A 24,652-nucleotide genomic window follows, 5' to 3' on the forward strand; every position below is an offset into this window, starting at 1 on the left:
ACTCAAAAAATTGCGTAAGAGTAAATTTATGCACATAATTATACAATTGGCTGTTCTAACCTTATTAAACCAGTCCGTCACAGGGTAATTAATCAATTGGAAATTGAAAATGCAATTCGTCACACTCTTTTGCAAAAGCCTATTGGAAACGCAAGTTAGATAACAGTTCCTTTTAAACGTTCCACAGGCCTTCGAACATCGCACCTCGTCGTATTTATTTTTTAACGGCTGTGTAGTGTAGGATTTAACAATATTCAGCCAGTCACTGCTCAGACAACGCATGGGCAACATTCGCGACGCGTGCTCGCGAATTATTTTCCCGCGATTTATTTAAATATCGAAATTAAATTATACGTTCCATTCCCGCTTTTCTGTATGCGAATTATAGTACAAATATGCCTAAAAAGAAATAGCTAAATATTATTGTTAATTGTTTTATTGTTAATCGCGAGTTTACCAGACTTTGAGGCTCCCGTGAATAGAGTCGATTTCGATAATAGAATCTGTGATAATTGTTGTGAAACTTTTTTATTCAGTGTTGTTTAACTTTTTATTTCACTTGCATAGTTTCGTGTAATTTGATTACGCGAAACGTTACAATAAACGGTCTTTATGATAGGTCCATATATGAAGGTGAGTCAATTTATTTAGCCTCATTTTAATTTTGGTGACAATATTATTCGTCCGACTTATTTAAAATAACTAATTCGTTGTGTCATATCGCTTTGAAAAAGTTTGTAGAGCACGAAACCAGGCCAAAGGCTTGTCTGTCATTGACACTAGTGAATGAATTTTCACACATGACTTATCTTGAATTTCACACATCAAATTATAGATGCGCGTGATAATTGAAAAATGAAATTGATAGCATACATTTGTATAGTTTTTGTTCCTACAGAAATATACTAAATCAAGGTCTTAATTAATGGAACCGAAACGCTTGTAACTAAAATGTTGTTAAATCAGTAATTGTTTTTATTGTTTTATCGTAATTAGCTGTTGTATGGTAACCTTGTGTTTTTATATAGTTTTTGCAACGACTGGCCTAAAACAAAGTCATTGTAATATAATACATAATTCGAAGGTTTCAACAATTTGATTTGTACTTGCCTGATAAAATTATAGAATAGAATATCATCTATTTTAATATAACCTATTTCATAAAACACGTGTGGGACCTACTTTAGAAACGAGTCTTAAACTAATTATATTTCAAGACAAATATAAGTAAATGTATAAACGTATAGTCAATATATTATATTATTTTATTTATTTATATCTCTTTTACGATTTACTTATATGCAAAAAATCTAAACATGCACTTAGTGTAAAGTATATCTATTTTATCTAGCTATTTAAGGTTTCATTTTAAACATTAAATATCTTCTTTGCCGGTTTTCTAAAAAGAAACAGAATGGTTAAACATGTATCGTTTATGTATCTGAATACAACCGGTCTAATAAATCTAACGAACAGACATACAGTTTCAATTATGTATGGGGTACGTAATATAATATTTAACTTGTCAGTTTTTGGTATGTATTTTCGATTAAAAACATTTATTGAGTCAGCATCGGCTTTGAATAAATGATGTGCTTTTTTATTCTCATTTTAAATTATCAATTCATAATTTAAGATCGCAAAATGATATCACTTAATTAAAAAGACCAGTGTCCAGGTCATGTCAAAAATATATCATAGATTTTAAGTGGACGAAAAAAAAAATTCAATTTGAAATACTTTTCCAACTCTTTACCATGGCAAATTAAGTCGTAAAATATTAGTTCCGAGTTTAATGCATATAATCATACTCGAGTTGAAAAAAATAATATTAGTTAAATATAGCTATGCAGAATTACAGATATAAATTCAGTTTACGTAACGATAAGAAGAGCTTATTGTATTATTTATTCATATTTAGTAACATTTGATAACATATTATTTATAATGGCGCAAAAATGGCATGCGGTCACGACTATCATAAAAAAATCGTTTAGTATACAAATGTTTTAGAATTTCGATATAGCTATACTAATATTATAAATACGAAAGTAACTCTGTCTGTTTGTATAACTGTTACATTTTCGCCATTAAACAGCTGAAACGTTTTGAAAACTAAAACCTGCGACCATAACACGCGAGCGTAAACTAGTTTCAGTATTTATATAGGTATTAAAATTTGCTGCGACTTAGTTCTTTAGTATCATTTGCGTAATGACAAAAAATATTATTTACTAATACTTTTTATTTTTTATTATTACTACGAAGCGGTACTTTGATTGTTATAATTAATTTTCCTTAGGATGGTACTATCAAATTGAAACTTCACTAAAGGAATATTGATTTTCTAAGGTTTGTCAATAATCAACTAAATCGTCTGTAATTACCTTAACTTGGTAACAATAATTATAAACAAATGTCACGTTTGGCTGTAAATGGCCCATCAATACTATTAGACTAATATCAATAGGATTGGTTAATATTTCTTACAGCGCTGTTGTCTATAGGCGGTGGTGACCACTTACTAGCAGGTGGCTCATTGGCTCGTCCGACAATCTATATCATAAAGAAAAACATATAAAGAATGTATGATCCATCGTAATGATATAAGATTAATTTAACATTTCCTTGATATTGGTTTATTATATCCCGTTACATTGAAATATTAGTACATGTAATCCATTCATCTGACTTGTAATAAATACTGATTTATAACTATGTTAAGGTTAATTTCATACATAAATACAATTTCACATGTTAAATATTGAATATTAGAAGGTACATAGGTGAATAGGAATATAGAATGGAGTGTCCAGTGTAAGAATTATTAACCATCCATCAAATTCACCATACAACAACGGAAACTAAGATAAGTCTTGAAAATAATGTAATTACACAGCAAATCAACCTGTATCACAGCAATACAATGTGTCAGTTTCGTGGTAGAGTAAATGTTTGGTGGCTGCCCAATTGGAGGGCAAAGCAAAACCAAATATTAGTTTTAAATATATAACACAAAATTATTTCCTGAAATCAGGAACAATCGCCGTGGTCACAATGATTGATAGATTGACGAAGTGATTTATAAAGCGCAACTGTCACTGTATGTTGCAGTGTGAATTACGTTTATTATATTTTAATAGAAATAAATAACAGGGTACCTAATCGATTTCAACCTTACGACTATAATTTACACGTGCCTTCGTAACATAATTCCCGGTCATTTCACGAGCAATCATTATTCGCTTTGATGAACAAACTGTTAAATTGCACGACTTATGATCCAAAGCAACAGAGAGTACCTTACGAACGACTTTTTTTTAAATTCTCAACTATACAGATGTAGTTTGGAAATGGTTGTATAGATAATCTAATGGAGATCAATTCTGTATTTTGTAATTATTTTTACCGTCAATTAATTATACTGCCTGAAAACAGTGTAACTAATTTATTCCTCCTTTTTTTTAAATCGTTTTACTGTTTGTAGGCCTCTATGTTATATGAGCGTTATGAGATACATACACTTTCGGATTTTCCAATAACAATAGAGCATTATAATAATGAATTTTAATTAACAAACTCATACAATAATAACTGTTATTTCACATTTAATTATGATTTTCTGTTATAGGTAAAAAATAAATGAAATCCGTAAATATATATTACAACTTACTTACCCTATGTTTTAATATGAAATTTACGTATAATGTATAGTAAAACTTCATTTGTTTACGCGATGAGCGTCAATATCCCAGACATATTTTTTTTATGTAATAGGTGGGCGGCATATGAGCCATCTGATGCTAAGGGGTAACTAACATATCCATTGGCGTTCTCCGAAATATTATCCACTCCCTACTTTGCCAATGCGCAACCAATTTTGGGAACTAAGCTATGTCCTCTGTGTCTGTAGATACACTGGCATATATGTAATGTAATATGTAATGATTTTTCTGCACGTGGATGTGTCACTGAACTGTTTCTTTGTTCTATGATTTTTTTTTGTTTGTATTTGAGTGAGATTTCACCATGGTTTCAAATTTGATACTTCTGCTGCATCTGCTTATATTTTCAAAAATAAAAAAAAAAATACTTTCACACCTTTTTTGTCATTTATATTAGAAATAATGTATCACCTTGCCTTATTCCAGGATCCCGAGATTGTGCATGTTACTGTTTAATACAAAAATAAGCAACGTTCTTTATAATTGTAACGGTTTAAAATAGACGAGAAGAGACTAAGATTTTTATAATACATGCGATTTCGCAGTGATAAAATTTTTACCTTATAATGATTTGGCAGATTGAATTGGCAAAATATTTAAAAAAAACTTGTTTTAAAATGAATCATTGTTTCTCATAGCAACTTTGCATTTATATTATTGCATTAGGTGATGATGTAATATTGTTTTCACAAGTGTTCAATGGGTGATCAAAGTATATAACTAAAGTAAAGAATTAGATGTACAACGGAGCACCATCACGTTCAATTGAGTCATCAATTCTATGGTAAAGGCATAATTATAACATCCCATAAAAACCAAAATTTATCTATACATACGTATGATGTTCTAACGCACGATCTCAGACACTGACGACATTGGATAAACACGCTTATTTCGTACGACACATGGTTCCTTTTGCCGAGATTTATTCAGTTGATAAAAATGTATGTGGTTAATCAATGTTGTTTTAAAATGTTGATTTACGTGATTACACTCTTGACATTAATATTGAACTAAATATGATGACGGTGATAACTATTAGTTAATACATAGAATCTTATATTCTTATGTTGAACGATTACGAAATAAACGATTCTACAGTCTTAATATATTTAGAATTATTTAACCTTTAGTACGCTATTAAAACATCGACGTTATATTTTTATACATGACATACCATATAATACGTGTAATTGAACACAATTATTCTAATATATACGGACACAAGTGTCAAAATAAGGTAGATATCGCCGTAATTACTATTGAAAACAAGTGTCAATTTTACTTTCCAGAACGTACCTAATCCATTCAAAGTTGCAATGTAGATATTTAAATGTAGTGTCATTTCATTGTTAGGTATCAACAATTTAAATATATAAATTTTAAAATTACAACAAAACGATTTTTAATAAAATGTGTATCAGCATTTGGATGCGAATAATATCTGTAAATGCACGGTATTATTGTATTTCATAGGTATTTATCGTGGCGTCATTACCCGACTAGTATCCAAGTGTAAAGTTTATCGTGTAATGTATTCAGATTACATTGTGCTATACTCAACATGCGTCAACGATTGAAAACACTAACAATAGATACATAATTGTACTAACTACGAATGTTATTAAATATGATTTTATTAATAATATGCATAGTAAGTAAGATATTAATTTTCATACATTAACAATTTTTGTTGACTAATATTCCATCATAAGACACATTATATAAATTATAATTAATTCTATTCCAATTGACTAATTGCCTATATAGATATAATTACCTATTATAAAAGCACAACTTAAACTCTAAGTCATATATTCCTTGTGCAACTCCGTATGGGAAGGTCTCGTTATATACTTGTACTCTACCGCACAAACAGCATTAGCAGTATTATTATGTTCTGATTTGAAATGTGAGTGAGCCAGTGTAGCTCGTTGGTGGCCCGTCTTATAGTATCATTGTCTATAGGCAGTGGTGATCACTTACAAATTTAATTTTAAGTTAGACTTCACGACGATCTTCAACTTGGTGCCTATGGTCATGAAAAATGTCATCATTCTCAGCTATGGCAAATGGGTATGGTTTCATAGGTTTTTTGATTACGTGTCGCACTGAAAATGGACTGAGTAATATAAATTGCGACCGGAACACCTCGTTTGGTGCTCGATATTAATAAAACTGTACACCCAATTTTTCTTTATCATTATGAGTCACACATACTCGATTTATTTCGGACATAATGAATAAATGATTCCGCATTTACTTTGGACAAACATATTTGGTTTCAACTCGCAAAAATATGTTTTTTTTTTAAAATAAGTACGATATCTTATTAGCAAATATTTCGCAGCTTAACTGTTTATATAACACGGAAAGGATAAACTTTCTCCGAATCTCACATTCACATTGCTTAAGTGAATTTAACGCTCTTTATTTCGAAAGCATCACACGTCGCCTTTTCATTTATACAATTACTCGGTGCTAGGGCTTATACAAGTCGTTTGGTACTTACTTATCAAATATTCTACCGCCAAACAGCAATACTTAGAATTGATGTGTTCCGTTTGAATTGTGAGTGAGCAAGTCTAACTATAAGGCACAAGGGACATAACATCTTAGTTCCCAAGGTTGGTAGCGATTTGGCGATGTAAGGATAGGTCAATATTTCATAAAATAAAATAAAAATATAGAAGTACGCCAAGGCCGATTTTATATATTTTTTTTGTGTAAAGAATGTTTTTTTTTTTTAAATATATTTTTTCAATATTATATGTATTTGAATGATATTTTATGAATATATTTATATTCATAAAATATCATTCAAATACCAATCAAAATTCTCGGTAGAATATAAATTACATAAAAGTAAATTTGTTAAAGTAATTAAGAATTTATTCAAAAATTATAAATTCAGTATTTTAATAAACGAAAAAAATGTAAATAATAGAAAGGATTAACTAATATTTTTTTGAATATCTTTTAATAATATAAATTTATTTTTGAATAAATTTACTGCAACCCTTGTCGAACTGCACCTTGATTCTTATATTAAATATAATATATAATAACTTGTTTGTTAAGTTTTTACTTATAGCATTCAGCATGTTACAAGAAATTATGAGAAGTGGGTTCTTTGATGACTAACATTACCCTAACTGCACAATAACGAATTAGCAATTCCAGTATAGAATCAGCGGTTCTCTACAATTCTAATACCTAAGTGGATTTTAACCGAGAAAATACAAAGTCGCGCAAAATAAAATACAACGTAACAAAATAGATGAAAGAAAAACAGCATTGCAATTTCGTATAAAAATATAGATAATAACAATAATATCATCACGAGAGAAATCTTTTAGGTCAAGTATAAGCGTATTATATATTGCATTTGTGCAAGCCCGCCTGGGTAGATACCACCCACTCATCAGATATTCTACCGCCAAACAGCAGTGTTCAGTAGGGTTGTGTTCCGGTTTGAAGAGTGATTGAGGCAGTATTATTACTGGCACAAGGGACAGATCATCTTAGTTCCTTAGGTTGGAGGCGTATTGGCGATATAAGGAATGATCAATATTTCTTGCAGCGCCATTAACTATGGGCGGTGGTGACCACTTAATATCAGGTGGCCCATGTGCTCGTTCGTTTACTTAGATCATAAAAAAAAAGAATGAAAAAGAATGAATGTATTTTACGTCAAGCGTTAGAATTCTATTATCGCTACTAAATAAATAATAATAAATAGTGATTCACTTACCTTTGATTATTTTTGAGTTACGTCAGCTATCTATTGATGTTTCTCTTGTATATCATTTAATTATAAACTGCGAGCTGAGATACTTTATAATTAATGTTTCATTAATGCGTATTACGTTGCTCTGAATAATTTTAACATATGGTAATAAGTGTGTTTTTCATCGCTGCAGGTGTCGTTAATTTTTTACATATATTTTTTTATATTCCAATAGTATTATATATTCATAGTAATCGTTAAAACATTATACTTCATTATAAGCTGCTCTAATTATTTGAAACATTGTCAGATAATTTTCAAGGGCTTCTTGCATTGCACCTTGGTATGGGTCCAAAGGTCATACGGGCGCAGAAAACATTAGCGAGAAAAACTGTCATATTAAAGTTTACCGCACAAACATTCATCAAAAAATCAATTTTAAATGTGTACTAGTTTAAAATTGTATACATTGTATATTATATGTACTTCTGTACATCAAAATAGGAATTGCGTATTTGAAAAATACCTATCGATTCAAGTAGTTATGTCATTCAATCTTCTTTCTTTGATTGTAAAACCTATATTGTAGCAAAAAAAGACCGGTTTTTGTGAATGAACCGCTTTGTCATTATTTATCGCGAAATTGCGGTGAACGAACGCTTCAGGCCAACGCTCTGGTTCCCTTGCTGCGAAACAATTTCTCATGAACACGGAAATCCAAATTTAGGTTAAGAATATCAAATAATACATATATATCGGGTTATAAAATTGTCATATATATGTTGTCTTATGTTTCGTGCTAAAATACCGTCAGCGTCGATAACACAATCTACTTATTTCGCCGTTCTAAAACTGTAAAACATCCGAATATACACGATGAACATAGAAGATGAATATTTTGGTTTAACGGGAAGCATTTGTATTGTAAAGCGGACCAAATTTATTTTAAGATAGTGTAACATTAAATCTGAACTCGAATGATGTCAAACGATTGCCATAAAACATTTATTTGTAAGTAAGAAACCGCAGCGATCCTCTTTGAATCGAATGTAAATAGCACGTGTACAGATCCGTTATGTCTTATTTTATACTTCTGTGGCAATGTCATTAGAGATATAACTTTTTGCCATTTATAATGGAAAAGTACCTCACGTTCGCTGCAAAAAAACAACATATTTATCGCTTAAATTTCACGGTACACAATATAAAATATTAACATTCTTTACTATAAAGCGTATTATTTTTACCGCAGAAATAAATAAGTGCACGTAACAATAGGGCATGAAAAATTGCAGTAATATTAAATATTACGAGAAACATTCTGTCGGCAATACTTTATATGTAATTTTAAAACAATGCTAGAATTTAACCACGTTCGCTCGTCTAACTCCACGTGATGGCGTGATGTAACGTGGTCTATTTTCATACTGTAACAATTAGCTCCTCCCCGCGAGACTATCTTATCAATTTATACTTTAATAATATAATTATTCATTAAGTATTTGTATGGAGCAAATGCGTTTAAGAAATTTGGCCTAGATTTTAATTATAGTTGTATGAGTTGATTTACCTTTAAAATGAAATAATAACCATTCGCATAAAATTCTGAACTCTAATTTCAGTCCGATTTTAGCCAAGGCATATTCGATAAAGATATTATTTTGACAAAATGGTCGCAAGAATGCTAGCAGCATTTACCTAAAAAATTTGCCAACACTGCTGTCAGCAATAGAGGAATTAAGATGGGGAATATTATATGCTTAATAATGCTTTTTACGCTATTACTACAAAATTCAATTGTTTCAACTGCAAATTCAACAAAATTATATTTTTAAATATAGGACAGATTTTTGCGTCGTTGATCACTTCAGAATTTTCTGCAGCGACCTTGATATCAGGAAGGATTAGTATTTCTTACAATAGCAACTTCTATAAGCAGTATTCAACACTTACCCTCAGGTGGCCTATTTGACATAAAAAGACAGGGCAAATGTGTCAACGCATGTAGCATACCACCCCACATCCCAGTTACCAGGGAATCAGAGTCAGTCACGACTATTTTCCAATTGCCAGGCATTTCAATAGCAGGAGAATTGATAATGATATAATTCGAGAAGCGTGGCCGACTAGTTGAGATTTATAAAATATATTTAATACATATTCAACAGTTCGAAGAACCAACGTTAAAAATTCAAAAACAACGGGTTTCACTTGTCTACTCATGTATTGCACAATATGTTTTTGATCTAAGACTAGATTTGATCGCTCGGCAGATATGTTAATACAATAATAATACCCCATAATTACATCCTCATGTCTCACGGTTATCTATGTAAACAACGATTAATGTCTTAATAGCTCAGTGGTTTACAAGTAGTAACTTCGTCGAGTGAAACTTCAGGATAAATCCTGCGCCTATGTAATCATTTGGACTGTTGCAGAACTGTCGTACCTGATTCTAAGCTAAGCTTTACGTTTATTTTAAGGAAAATAGACATAATAGAAAATAGATAGATAATACCAGTAATTATTTATGGATTGTTAAAATTTACCTTATGTTAGTTATAATGAATGCCCCATTATCGGTATAGATATACGAGCATTCTTGCTTGTTGACTTTGAAATCGTACATAATTATGATTTATGCATAATTATTTTGATCAGATGATATATATTTATTTACACTGACCGAATGTAACAAAAATATAAAATTGACTAAAATTATTAGTTATTTCTAATAATTCTTACTATTAAAATTATTTATACAGTATTATTTCAGTTATGAGTAAATCTGATTACGATATAAAATTGTCTCTCTAATTAATTCGAATCGATCACTAAGAATTAGTTTCTGTAACCATCTTCCAAATATAAAATAAATGTGTCTTTGTTTGTGCCGTTTTGTTTCGTGAAGGTTGGTGACATAGACATATCAATGTATAATCGTTAGGGCGTGTCGAACAGAACAATTGTTTTCAAAAATATATTTAAATAAAATATGGCAACATTGTCATTATTTAGCTAGTAACGTGTAGCTAAATGCATACATCTTCGTAACAATTAATTAAACTTCAATCCTAAGATTTATTTGATGATAATTTAGTCGAAGTAAATAGGTTCTATGGAATTCACTAACTGGAGTCCTATGTTGTACTACTGGTTGGCCTCGACTTTTCCAGTTATATATTGTAACGAAATGTCTGCAAATGCGGTTCAGTTAATCAAGAGGTAGTGGCGCCTGCAAGCCCGCACTTATGTCATTTACACACGGAACACAGGTATTTTGAATAAATGCGAATATTTCTCAGTAACTGGTCGTGCTTTAATAAATACTTTGGTAACGAAGGATTTAATAAATACGTAAAATAGTTTTCTGAGATTTATTTCTTGATCGACAATTTGTTATGACAATTTATTAATGCAAATAATTAGAAAACGTTATAAATAATTGATTAATTACACTGGAATGTTGATGATGATAAGATCTATTTTGATTATATTATTCAGAGAACCGTATACGAATAATGCTAAGAGCATATAATGAATTACGTATATAGAAGTGTGTAGTACAATTAGTATAGCTAATTATCAATCGCTTACTTATAGACCAATCGAAAAAAAATTATACACAGGATACCTGCCACCTCGCTCAGGCAAGCGAAACTACAGTCAAAATTGCAACTCATAAGCAGTTTTAAGTCAAAATTTAGATACGTTTATGAACAACTAAACAATCCAAAAGGTTTAAATATAATGATTAAACATACGTCATTAGAGATTAGCTGTTACCTTAAAAGATTCGTTAAAAATTCGTTGAGTGACTTACAAGAAAAAAACGGATATACAGACAGAAACAGAAAGCGACTTTGTGTTATAATGTTTATAGAAACATAACTGGTATTACAATAATATAATTTAACATAAATATATTATTTATAATATTCAGTTGAATATAGTTTTATATAATAACATGTTTTCCTCATTTATGATAATAAATCGCAATACACAGAAATCAGCGAATGGATAGCAAAATAACTATATATCATTTTATATTTCATATAAATAAAGAAAAGATTAAAATAATTCGCGAATGCAATTTACAGTGGACTTTAATACTGACGTGACATTAACTAATGTCATTATTTAGAGCTTATATATATGTATCACGGTTTCATTGAAATTAAGTATTATAGTTATATATTATATATGCAATCCTTACTTCTGGTGTGGTATTATCTTCTAATAGTAAGTTGACCGGGTATGAGGTAATTACTTAATTATTAAAAATATTACTAGCAAAAAATAAAATATAATTAGATCGTCTAATACGATCAATGTAATGAAGGTTAAAAATAAAGTAAATGCATTGTTAAATTTATGGTGGAGTCGATTATGGACTCTCTGGAGCATTGACCCACATTCGCCGAACGACACTTGGCAGCGTGACTTTACCTACTCTATACGATACTTTACATAGAAAATTCCATCTTATTTTCAATACGTTAAGAACTTCTTTCTTCCGCCAAGATTCGTAGCGATAAATATGTAGTACCCACGAGCCATATGTAGTTTTTATTTTATCAAACTGATCTGGTGTAGTTATTTGCTCTTGAATCACGACGGTATCCATATAAATGATGATTAATAACAATAAATGGTTTCAGTATTCTATACAATTTTGTTTTAATATTTGTATTATATTTACAATATACATATCTAAATAACTTATACATAGCTCATTAAAACTTTTTAAATTAATTGAAAACTCTTTGTATACGCCATTGGAAGTTACACGCTTATCAAATAATCTTGAAATAACTAAATGGCATTTAGTTTTAAAAATTGTTCATGAAATGCATTGAATGATTCAACAAGTTTTGACGGGTAATTCCATTTTTCATAATCGGTATGGTTGGTATTAATACCGAAACATTAATCTAGATATCATTGAATCTACTAATTGTTTGTCAAGTGCGATCGCTTAGACCGCAATCTTCCATTTATAATATTATGATTATTTGTAGCGACGATCGTGATAATGGGTTTACATATTACACCTGATTTTGAACATTTTCCGTTATAGTAGAATATTTTGGGCAAAGGTTTTAGATGTTCTCGATTTTCTGGTTCGTCCAAAACAGATAATTTTAAGCATTTCGGATTTTTATTTTTTTTATCCAGTCCAGAAAATCTCACTAGCTAAGATCTCGTTGCAGTTTCGTTGAAAACTTCACTTTTTGAAATTGGTTATATAGTTGTATATTATATTTAATTTTTTTTTTATATATATATATAATTCATGGTGGGATGACAAGAGAGACAGTACGAATCGGCCGATTAGACGACTTTGATTTGTTTATTCATTATTGCATTTTATCTCAAAAACGTATAAGAACATTTATAGGTCTTAGCTTGCTTACATATCGCACGGGATGATCAATATCAATTCACATCCCCATTAATATCGACAATACACAAACGACCAATTATATTTTCTGAAAGGTTCATAGAAATAGAATAGAAATACCGACGATAACAAGTATTCACTTTTATTAATAAATTTACGTATAGTTTCACATATTTTATCGTTAAAATGAAGTAAATAGTTGAATACCAATAAAAATATCAACATGTACAAAAAGTGTATTACACTTTAAACAACTAAAAGTCAACGTTGTTTAGGGATTTATCATATACTAGCTTTGGCTGCAGTTATTTAAATTATATATGACTGTTTCATACACGTGACGAGTATTTGTGTGCAGATTGACAGACAACTCGATGTCGACGATTAATGTTGTGCCACTCAAGTTCTCAGCGTGGAGTTATATAGCCTTATAAATACATATACATCCTACCAAAAATATATTTTAAAATCGAACTTATAAGTATATTATTCCCGTTCACATGTATAAACTTTCTAAATGTACTTACAATTTTGAAATAGATAAGATTTGATCATGGCAACAGCAAAACTGGGTGAGATGAAATTATCTTAATTTGCACGATAAATAGACACAGTTCAGAGAAGCTATAAATAACCTGACGTTTGAGAATTACTGTACTTTTTATAAACTCATTTTAAAATGTAACTTTGTCTTCCATCAACAGTATTTAATCGGTTGAATCATTAACAATTTTATAGAACAATCGTGAGTCAGACTGTTATAAATATTAATTAAGACATACACGTTCTGACATTTAATAATAAATAAACTTTTACATATTACATACATACAAGTTAAGTACCAAAATAGTGTGGCTAATTCTTTAGTTGCGTCAAAGAGGCTTGGAAGATGTGATCTTATCGCCAATGTTTACGTTTACGAGATGTGCAGCATATGCTTCAAACAATTTATTTTAGGGAACTAAGATAGTTATAGTCTTTGTACTTACATATACTAAATTATAGATCGTAAGTTTATTTAATTACTTATTTATTTTTTATATACGAAATTGTTTAACTGTTTTTGAATATATGATAAGCTAATGACAATATTTTGATATTGACACAGATTTTTCATATACTTTACAATTAATTTATATTCATGATTCCGTCAAGTATTAAAAATAATAGAGCCAAATAACGGTATTATATGTATTATATTTAAATAATCACGAAACGCTTCTATAAAATATCACTTTTATTGCAATTATTATTATACTTTTATTTCTAAAGCAGTTTAATGTCATAAAGATGGCAAAAGTTGTTAATTTTAAAAATAATAATAAGAGAGTATGCAGAGAAAATTATATAGACAGAGCCGTAAACGACCATTTGACCGCTTCATACTTTAAATAACACGTATTTGAGGATCCCAGATAGTATATAATTTAATATGCTTTCACTCTATAAAATAATTTGACCAAATTTGTTACAGAATAACTATTTATACTAACATAAGAAAGTTATCTATCAAATCATATGATATTAAAAAGGAAGAAAAAAATGTTTTGTTTTTAAACAGATAGCTATACGTCATAAATGAAGACTCCTTTCTCTCGTTGGTAATAATTACTCTAATGTACAACGTTAGAAAGGCTTATTAGCGAAGTAAAAGTTTTGTACATTCAGAATCTAATCCGGAACCAGTAGATTGATCATATCTTCTTTATTGTACTCGTGGCTTAGAAGTTCATTTTTTATTTGATGTTTTTTAAGACTTTTTAGCCATAATAAATAAGATTTTTTTTTTGTTTCAGTGTCAACATTTTTATCCCAAACATTATGATTTACAAATGGATATTATGATAAGAGTGAAGTGTTGTCAAGAAACTAAAAATCCAAAGTGACGAAGTAGTGTGGTGTCTGTTCTGTTGCGTTCCGTTGTGTTTTACCTTTACTTTTAAACCTACTCTCCAAAATGTCAGACAAGACGTCCTCATCTGTTGGCCCTAGAAGTTTTGAGACAATCTCTGAGGAGGATGGCGAGTCGCCGTGGGATAAATTATTGGGAGATGTGAATAGCGCTGTTCCGACTATAATTAAAACAAATGCATCGAGTGCAACGATTTCGAGGAGTGGGGATGAAGTTGCCGTTCCTTCCGTTGATCTTGAAGCGAATAAATTAATCAGATCCAAGAGCCTTAATCAACGCAGAAATAGCAGTGGTCTCCTTAGCTCAATTCCTCGGCAACTACGACTTTCCCTTCGAGGCGTGCGTAGTGAACCTTCCAGTGTCAAAGACATTCCAACTACCAGAAATGATAGTGCCCTCAACCTTCTTCTTAGGTAAGATTTTATTATTTTAATACTAAATATTACAATAAACATACATAAATAAATAAAAGGTTCTCGTTAAGTACCGATGTCTCCCGTTAAGTATGCATTTCTTCTCAAGAATTTTCATTAAAAAGCCATGGAGGTCAAGAACAAGGGCGCCCACATGGCTTCATAGCCGGCGGCGTTTATTACTTCTTTATCGACCCGGTCTTCAGTGATTGCCATCCAATTTGATTGCAAGTATGTTTATTACCCAAATAAATGCCACGTTTTAAAGGCTTCATTTAATTACTTTTACATTTTATGATAATTTACTGAATAAGTCAATGAAATTACTTATTCTTAGACATCAATAGACAAACGAGTTCCATCCGTTTTTGAATGGCTTTGACGCAAGTCAAAACATAGTGAATTTCTCGTAATATGCAAAATTCGTTAAAAGGAAACGGACGTCCTTCTTTTAAGCACGATCGGTAATGATATACAGGAAACTTGCCGCCGCAGAGACGCTACCAAAACAATGCTCCTTTGACAGCTAATATAACCTTATGCTTCGTTGTCGGTCAGGGATACTGCAGTTTATCCTGTTGAGTGAGATGTACAACGTTGCACATTAAATAATGTATTTGCAAATATATCGACCTTAAAACAATTTAAAACGCCACGTCAAATCTGAACACTAATTTATTAGTTCAACAAAGTTTCCTTCGCATATAAACATGAGTTTATGAGCAATAGGTATTGATACCATTGAGCATATTAATTGTTTTGAAATACCCTTATATTAACACGGTTGTACAGTACAATCAGAAGGATAAATAGCTAATAAATATTCACATACATAAATTGTTATTCAATGTTTAAGAAGGATACAATGACGACAAAAATGAACAACACGTAGAAGACTTACATACAGGTGCAAAATGATAGAAAGTTCCTAGTAATAAATTGCTATTGATATTTATACTGGCTGTGCGAATTCTTAGCACGATTGTACCAAGAACGTCGCGAGGCCGTTCACTTCCTCTGAACTAATACTTACGTGATGCCCAATCCGCACAACAATGAGGTTATTAAGGTATGTAGAACTCATTTCGGAATATAAGTCCTGGAAAAGGATGTGTTATGAATCTTATAGTGCGGCAGATAAGGGTCATATCGCTTTGGCTTTACAAGCAGCCAATCGGGTATGTGGCGGGCGCCAATGTTAATGTTTGCAATAGAACAGTTCCCCTGCTTCCTGCCTTATCGCTGTTTAGAAACGGTCGGCCTGAATTTCGATTTCTAGGCACGTCTGTAATTTCCTCCTAAATATAGTTGTCTACAGAATTACCATTGCAAATAGTTCGAAATGATACTATTAAGAACATATATTCAAAATGCTAAGATAATCATCTCAATTTTTTTATTAGATTTGTCACTCACTTTTAACTTTGCATATGTCGGTCACATAGACATTTGGAAAGTACTTTGCTTTGGAATAGAAACTAATGATATGCATAGCGTTACGGATTCATAGTGAAAACCATCTCCTGTCATCCGAATGTATACGAACATGTCACTTAAAGAACTAAAATTATTATACATAAGTGATTTAAAAATGTAATTTTAACTTGTAACTTTATCAACCAGTCTCAGGTAGGAAATTTACGTCATAATGTTCAGTTTGAAATATCGTCATCTTATCATTATCTTTATTAATCATTATCAATAGAATTAACTGAGATAAAAAATGAGCGAATCGACCGAACGAATGACGAAACACTCGGAATACTATCCTCAATTTTTAACGTTACTAAAACCCACCAACGCCGGTTTTTCTAATATTTTTTGTCCAATAAATTCCAAATATGCCGACTCATTGCTATCGATATAATATTTATATTAATATAATACTTATTTTAATTGTTTATAATAATTCGCGTTCTAAAATATCAAATTTTAAAGTATTCGAAACATTCATAAAAAAATTGAAATAGCTAACAATGAGATACTGTGAATGAACACAATAATTATCATAAAAAATGCCACTTTGAACATTATGTAATGACTGATCCATGGCCAAAGTTCTTACTTAAAAACATTTTTACATATTATTTTATACCGTTTATGTTGCGGTAATGTTACTTGGACTTTATGAAAATATTAAATTTAATTCAAATCGCATCTGAACGAGGAACGATGATTACATTCAATAAATCAAACCATACAAGGTGTTTGTATCTTTCCTTATTTCTTCTTATGTTTTTTTATCGTCGTCTATAACGACATGACCGACTGTTATAACGAATTTTCGATAAATATGACTCATCAAAACCAGTTCAAAGAACCGTTCACGTGTTTAAAAAGATAAAACCGAAAACCGTCACGTCAATTGTCGTTACCATGGCATAATATATATACACTATATATTGAAATAATACTGTAGTTTGTTGACAGTATTTAACTATCTTTTAAGGGATAATTAATAACACGTCGATAATTTCACATGGAGGGCGCGCCTGTATCTTTATATAGTATAAAAAAAGTCGCTTTCTCTGTCCCTATGTCCCTTTGTATGCTTAAATCTTTAAAACTACGCAACGGATTTTGTATATAATATATAGATAATATAGTGAAATAACACTGATAATTTTAAGTTTCTAATGTGATGTCGTAAATTTATACATTTTTGCGCTTACATTGCAAACGCTGACTGAACACTATGAGATAGATCAAAATAATGTACTACAAAATTGTACACCTCAAGAATGTCTACAAAAAAGTCCGCAATAGTATATGTCTACCTGTAAGTGATAACCCACAATAATTTTTTTTTTAGCACAAATATTGGCTAATTTTCGAAGTGATTTTAACCTATACAGCATTAATCCTTATCCAATGAAATACCTTAAATACATTGTTGATTTAATATTGATCTATATGGATCTTTACAGTATATCATTTAAATGAATATTTTCGAAAATATTACAGATTTAAAAATTGCGGAGCGTAGCGTTTGCGGTGGTACCGGCCGGCCGCGGCGGCGGGAGCGTATAGGTGATATCAGAAGGTTAATTCGAGTGAATGTTCTTTTAAGTGAATGATTCATTTTTTTTTCATTCCATGTTTACACGGCTTAGCTGGAATGACGTAAAAAAGACCATTCATCCGTATTTTCTTTCAATATTGCGTCGAATGAAGTCGTGTCTCTTGGAATAAGTTTAATTTGTGATTATTTGATCAAGGAGTTAAAAAAAAAGATTAAGAAAAATGCGTTCGAGATAAAATGGCCAAATCCAAGTGAACGTTCACTCTGTGTTCAGACTGTTCATTTTTGTTCATGTTATTTAAATACAGATGAGGAATCTGTCTTTCAATTATCATTGATTTGACATTAAAAAGAATGAGAAACAGCACGAATCTTTAATCTTTATATATTATACAATATTCGTATTATTCGCTGTCCAGCTCTTTGCTTAGCAACGAGTAAGAAATTCGATACAAGCAAAGCGACGAACCAGATTGTATTGAGATCAAACACGTTTTATTTATCGTGGCACACGCTTCATATACATTTCAATCACGTGGCAGATTTACATCATAATGTTGACTATACATAAAGAGAGTACCCGCTTTGACTGTTATTGTACTTCAAAGAAGAAAAGAGAATAACGGAATATCGTAAATTATTAATTATTGACAAAGCATAATACTATTGAAAAGTATTATTGTACATAAACAACTATTTAAACAATGAATACTCTTAAGGTGATATCAGACGGTTCATTCGAGTGAATGTTCTTTTGAGTGAATGATTCATTTTTCTTTCATTCCATGTTCACACGGCTTAATTGGAATGATGTAAAAAAGAACATTCATCCGTAGTTTCTTTCAATATGGCGTCGAATGAAGTCGTTTCTCTTGGAATAAGTTTAATTTGTGATCATTTGATCAAGGAGCTAAAAAAAAAGATTAAGAAAAATGCGTTCGAGTCAAAATGGCCAAATCCGAGTGAACGTTCACTCTGTGTTCAGACAGTTCATTTTTCGTTCATTCGGAGTGGGAATGAAAGATGCCGAATGAACCGATCCAACGTCGTTGGATCAGTTCACTAATGAATTCATTCGGCACTTTTGTTTCACTTTGTGTTTAGACGTGTCACTTTGAGTAAAAGATGCAAAATGAAACACGAAAATGAACAAAAAATGAACCGTCCGATTCCACCTTTAGAGTTAAATGTCAAATGCTGTTTCAAAGGCGATTATATTTTGAGACGAGTTAATGCCATCTATTAGGGAATAGCAGTACCAAATTGATCCCATTAAGTGTGTTATACTGAAATAGCACACTATAACACGAAGACTATTTCAAACTCACGTGTCACCATTGGAACGACTTGGCAACAGCGTTCGCGTTTTCACTGAGGACGAAGTTCATCCTAAGATATTTAAATCTTTGGCTAAAGGTATGGAATGAAATGTTCCAAACCTTTGTAAATTATCTCCAATAGAATATATTTCGCTTCCTTAATTTTTTATAACTAATATTCGCCCAGCAGTCGAAATTTTGACCATCATCATAATTGATATTTTGAGGGAATTTTATAATTACATTATCTTAAAGAAATATAGAATACGATCAATTTTGATTTTTTTATTGATAATACTAGAACTTGTCAATAACTACGAATCAAAATAAACAATAGAAAGTCGATTGACACAGGAGAAAAAGGTACAGACGTATCTTTTTCTATTTATATGTGTATATTGATAATCATATAGATATATCTGTGATGATTGAACTTCTAAAGTCATCAAGCGACTTTACTCGCTCTCGAACTTTTATTCTATATCTATATAGCGTCACATTTAAGTCAGTTGGGTTGTTCATAAGTGAGAAATGAAGATTCAATAAACATCGTTTGCAAACAAACGAAGAACGTTTCAATCGAATAGAGCCATTAAAGCAGGAAGGTTGCTAACCCGGGCAGGGTGAGTGATCGATACCATTACATTTATTATGATACTAAATAAATCATACAGTGCTGATAAATACCGTACATGAGCCGTTTTAAACCGCCGTGTGATTTACTACTGTGAAACAATCACAAACATTGCCTCTGAGTTCTGACGCATCTTCAAACCTAAACAACTGTCCGATGTCTCAATGTATGTAACTATTTTTACAGCACATCTCTCAAATATAAACTTAGAATAACGGACGTTATATGAAACATGACCTTTCACAGACATATTCTAGTTCTCATATAAAATCTAAAGGCGAAAGTAACTCTGTCTGTACAAGCCACAACTGAACCGAATTCAATGAAGTTGTTATGACGCAAGCTTTAACCCCAAGGAAGGACAAAGGCTTTTTTAAATATTTTCTAACACCTGATGACCAACCCCTAAAACGAGACCCTCGGATGACAACTAGTGAAAAATAAAACATGAAGTTCAAAATTATTTCTTAGTCGATAGCCGAAACGTGCGTTATCAGGATAACGATACTAATCATCCTGATGCATCACATTTATAAAAACCCCACCTCTCATAAGTATAAAAATGTTTGGTGTTGATAAATAATAATTCAATTGTATTAAATAATCTGTGTAACCGATTGATGGAAAAGTAAATACTGAGATTCTTGCCGATTCTTTTCAGTAGAATCTACATCTAACTGGTGGCAGTGGTAGCTTTAAATGTAATTTAATCATGTAAAATTACGATTCGAAAGTGCTCGCAAGCGTCTTGAATAAAGTATATTTAATTTTGATTTTGATTTGGATTTTATCTGCAATGTCTATTGTATGTTCGTAGTAATCACCGTATACATAATTTATAATTATATATTGCATATATAACTTGTTATCTTGTTTTCAACCTTTAAAACTTAAATTAGCTATTCAATAATAGCATATGAAAGCGTTATAATCTTTAATTTTGTTTCATCTTATTCAGTAAATTTAATGGCCGGCAATCACATGCAACGTGTTGCAGATGTCCATGGGCGGTGGTAGTCACATTCCATCAGATGAAACTCTTGCTCGTTTGCCGCCTGTGCTATAAAAAAGTTAACAAGACAAACAGCTATAAAATATATTATAAAGATGATAATTAAAAAAATATTTGCATCTTTGTATGGTCAAGAGTTTTTAATGAGTACATGTTAACACCTTAATTATTTCATACGTACGTAACAAATGTATGTCCTATTGCTCACACAGGAGCTCTTCTTTCAAGTTTATTAAACCACGCTGTTTAAGACCGGCTTAAATATTCGAGTAATATTACATTTATACAAAGTTATCCTGCCTTCATCATCACGCACGAAGTAACAAATAAAAAATTTTAACACATTAAATTTTGTGTTTGTCTAGATTTGAACCCTAACTCTGTTGGCTAAATACTTAATATACTATGTTTCCACTGGGATATGTCATAGGAACTTAATAAAATGTCATATGTTGCAAACTCCTGTAACCACTACTTAACATTAGTTAAGAAATTTTTGTTATCATTTTTAAGGCACAGACTCGCGTAAAATTTAAAGATCTCTGTAAATATATAATGCAAACTGCAGTTTCGAATTCGCGTCTGTTTGACGCCAAAGAAGCTTTTATCAGGTTTCAAATGATAAACGGCAAAAGTATTTATATGTTGCCTTGGTATTCATACGTTCACAGTTCTTGTAAATTTAATCTTAATTTAAAATACAAAATAGTTAATAATACATGATGATTAAATACGAACATGTTCCGTAAACACTTGGCATTGCTTTAAACATGTCAACGTAATAAGCAACAGCTTCACCATTTCATAGAATGAATACATTTTTTAATAAATTTATAGCAAATTAATATAATTTATTATAAAGAGGTTTCATTTGTTTTTACCGGTAAAAGCACATTATATAAAACCTATTTAGTATATTTATGTGTTTAATGTTTTTTGAGATATAATAGCTTATTATGCTAACGTAATCGTATAGAAAATATTCAAAGTGAACTCTGCCAAAGCTATAACAGAAACAAAAATACAACTTAGTACGTGAGATTTTTAGATCTCCAAAATTTCTATGAAAACGTCTGGCCCAGACCATATTTGCTGTTATAGAAACACAATGAGTCTTTTGTTAAAAAAAAATGGTATTATTAACGCCAAGCTTGGGTCAATTTATTATGCACCACGGCACTGTATATTAATCTTTATAAAAATAAATAAGTACCTATTTTTAATCTTATGTGTTTACGGTTATTTAAGTTAAACTTTGAAACTCTATAATTTGCATATCAATATCAACTGTAGTCAGACAATGGTGGCTATTGTCGCTACCTGACGTGGCAAATAATCATTGCGCTGTTGCGCAAGCTGAGTCGACTCGATACTTTGACAGTGTCATCTGCCTAACCTAGTCTTTAGGGACGTTTTTGTTTCTAGACTTTTGGATCATTTAGTTGCCGCTTTAACCTCACCTGTCGTCTTTTTTCCAAACCAGCTCTTTTTAATACTTATATACATTTTACTCAATAAATAAATAATAAAGAAAATACTTTGTCAAACAAATGAAAAAAGTCTTTGCCTATTTCTAAATGAATAATGACTTAGAATCAAAGCAAACCGTTTTGAATATGGGAATGTATTTCAATAATAGTGCGGGGATAGTCTTATAAGTCTAATATATATTAACTTGATTATTATTCACTGGATTTCTTTAGTAATTTAATAAATACAAAAAATAATATATTTCCAAATACTCTTTAATATATACTTTATATGGACACTCGTTTCACGTAATAATGAGACAAATTAACCTTATAATTTCTGGAGCTGTAATTATTTTACTAATATAGAAGCAATTTTTAATTAAATAATAGGATGCTTTGTTTTGAATGAACAAAGTCATTTAATTGTACACCGAACGAGTTATTAGCGTAGCTAATAACACTTTACGTACGTACAATCTGACATAACAGTGTGCTATTGTTTTAAAACCCTAATTTAAAACAGCCATGAAACCAGCACTTGTCACTCACTGGGGGCTAGGCTTACCTAGAGTATAGATTACGGCGCCAAATTTCTGAAGGTGGAATTTTTCTGGCGACAACTTAATTTTATTTCGTTAAATATGTAGCATGAAATACAAAAAAAAACATCAATAGTTTTGTTGCATTTTATGAGATTCATTATGATTTTACAACTTATGTCTTAATTTAGTTTTGTTAGAAGTTCAGTTCAACCTATGGATTACATATAATTTTTTTCTAGATATTATACTTACAAGTGATTGTGTATCAGTATATAAATTATTGATTGGCTTAATTTATAAACTAATTAATTAATGAAAATGTTTTGGATTGTCAAAGCGATTATATGTATACTATCATAGCTATAGTAACGATTCTGTTGGCGTCACACTTGGTGATGCGTCATTAACGTCTGATTCGTAAATCCAGGGAGCTATAAAATTTCGTCCAAATTTTTTTGCGCAGTCAATGTATTCTGAATTCACCATTAAAACTGTTGAAGTGTCTGGTTCGGTAAATATTTAGACGAAACATTTAATCGTGCGTAGTTTTAAGAACTCTATATATTCTTGCATGTAATAATAATATGAGTAGTGATTGGAGTAAAAACTTATAAACTACAGGAGGCGACTGATAGACGCGCCGTGGCGCCACTGGCAGCGTTGGCACGGGATGCTCGCGATTGTGTAGTGTTTGTTTGTGATCGTCTTCGCCTCCGTTTCATTAAACATCCGTCTGTTTCAGTACTCGGCTAATTCTCCGCACAATCAGTGCCAGTGGAATAAGACGTTTCAATTATTCTACGACGCCATTTTTTAAGTTTAGTCTAGTGCGTTTCATTCAAAATGATTTTGATAAAGACACTGAGAAAGTTTGTGGTACTCTTGTTTGATATAAAGGAAGTGTTTAGTGAATCTCTGATTAATGTGCTGCTGAGTGATGGGGCGGAGGTACTCTTGTAATCATAACTGTCATTCCTACTAAAGACACATTCGCAAAAGATAGTCTTATGAGAATTTGAATGAAAGAGTTGGAGCCGCTTTTGAATGAGTTAAAAACTTTGAATTAGACAGATTTTAAAAGACTGACAGAAAGCGTTCAGCTGTTATAGTGTATTTTACGCTTCTAATAATAGTATATAAAGAGTATCAAAATAGAGAGAAGCAAATTGTTTATGTTCAAGAGAATGTCCGGATTAAAGAGATGTATAAGTCAAGTATCGATGTTTATGACTGGAAAACCACTTAATTCATCAGAATCTGCTTGGAGAGAAGAATTACAAAAGTAAGTTACTCCTTAGGAATGTTTAAAACTATAAAAAATGGCAATCATTAGAAGGTATATTTAAAAACCTAAATGACTCACTGAAACTACAATATTTTTCTCAGAAGCTGTCTCTTACATACAATGAAAATAATATACAATAGCTTTGTGAAATTCTTCTAAGAATATTACCTTGAGAAAAG

The 24,652-nt window shown here is 31.0% G+C and overlaps 1 protein-coding gene across 5 annotated transcripts in view; it reads left to right on the top strand.

Annotated features, from left to right (window-relative positions):
* Nucleotides 1-250: 250 nt before the first annotated feature.
* Nucleotides 251-24,652, top strand: part of LOC113395015 (G protein-activated inward rectifier potassium channel 3-like) — a 38,692-nt gene continuing 14,290 nt past the window's right edge. For 2 of the 5 annotated variants that reach the window (XM_026632532.2, XM_026632531.2), the window contains exons 1-2: nt 251-633; nt 14,659-15,187. In XM_026632532.2, coding sequence (XP_026488317.2) covers nt 14,820-15,187 — 368 coding nt within the window. In that variant the 5' untranslated portion in view covers nt 251-633; nt 14,659-14,819. Of the gene's footprint in view, nt 634-14,658; nt 15,188-23,894; nt 24,471-24,652 lie in introns of those variants that run through there. The other 3 variants (XM_064215897.1, XM_026632534.2, XM_026632533.2) reach the window with 3 other exon arrangements.

Source organism: Vanessa tameamea, chromosome 9, assembly GCF_037043105.1.
Source record: "Vanessa tameamea isolate UH-Manoa-2023 chromosome 9, ilVanTame1 primary haplotype, whole genome shotgun sequence".
NCBI classification, from domain to species: Eukaryota; Metazoa; Arthropoda; class Insecta; order Lepidoptera; family Nymphalidae; genus Vanessa; species Vanessa tameamea.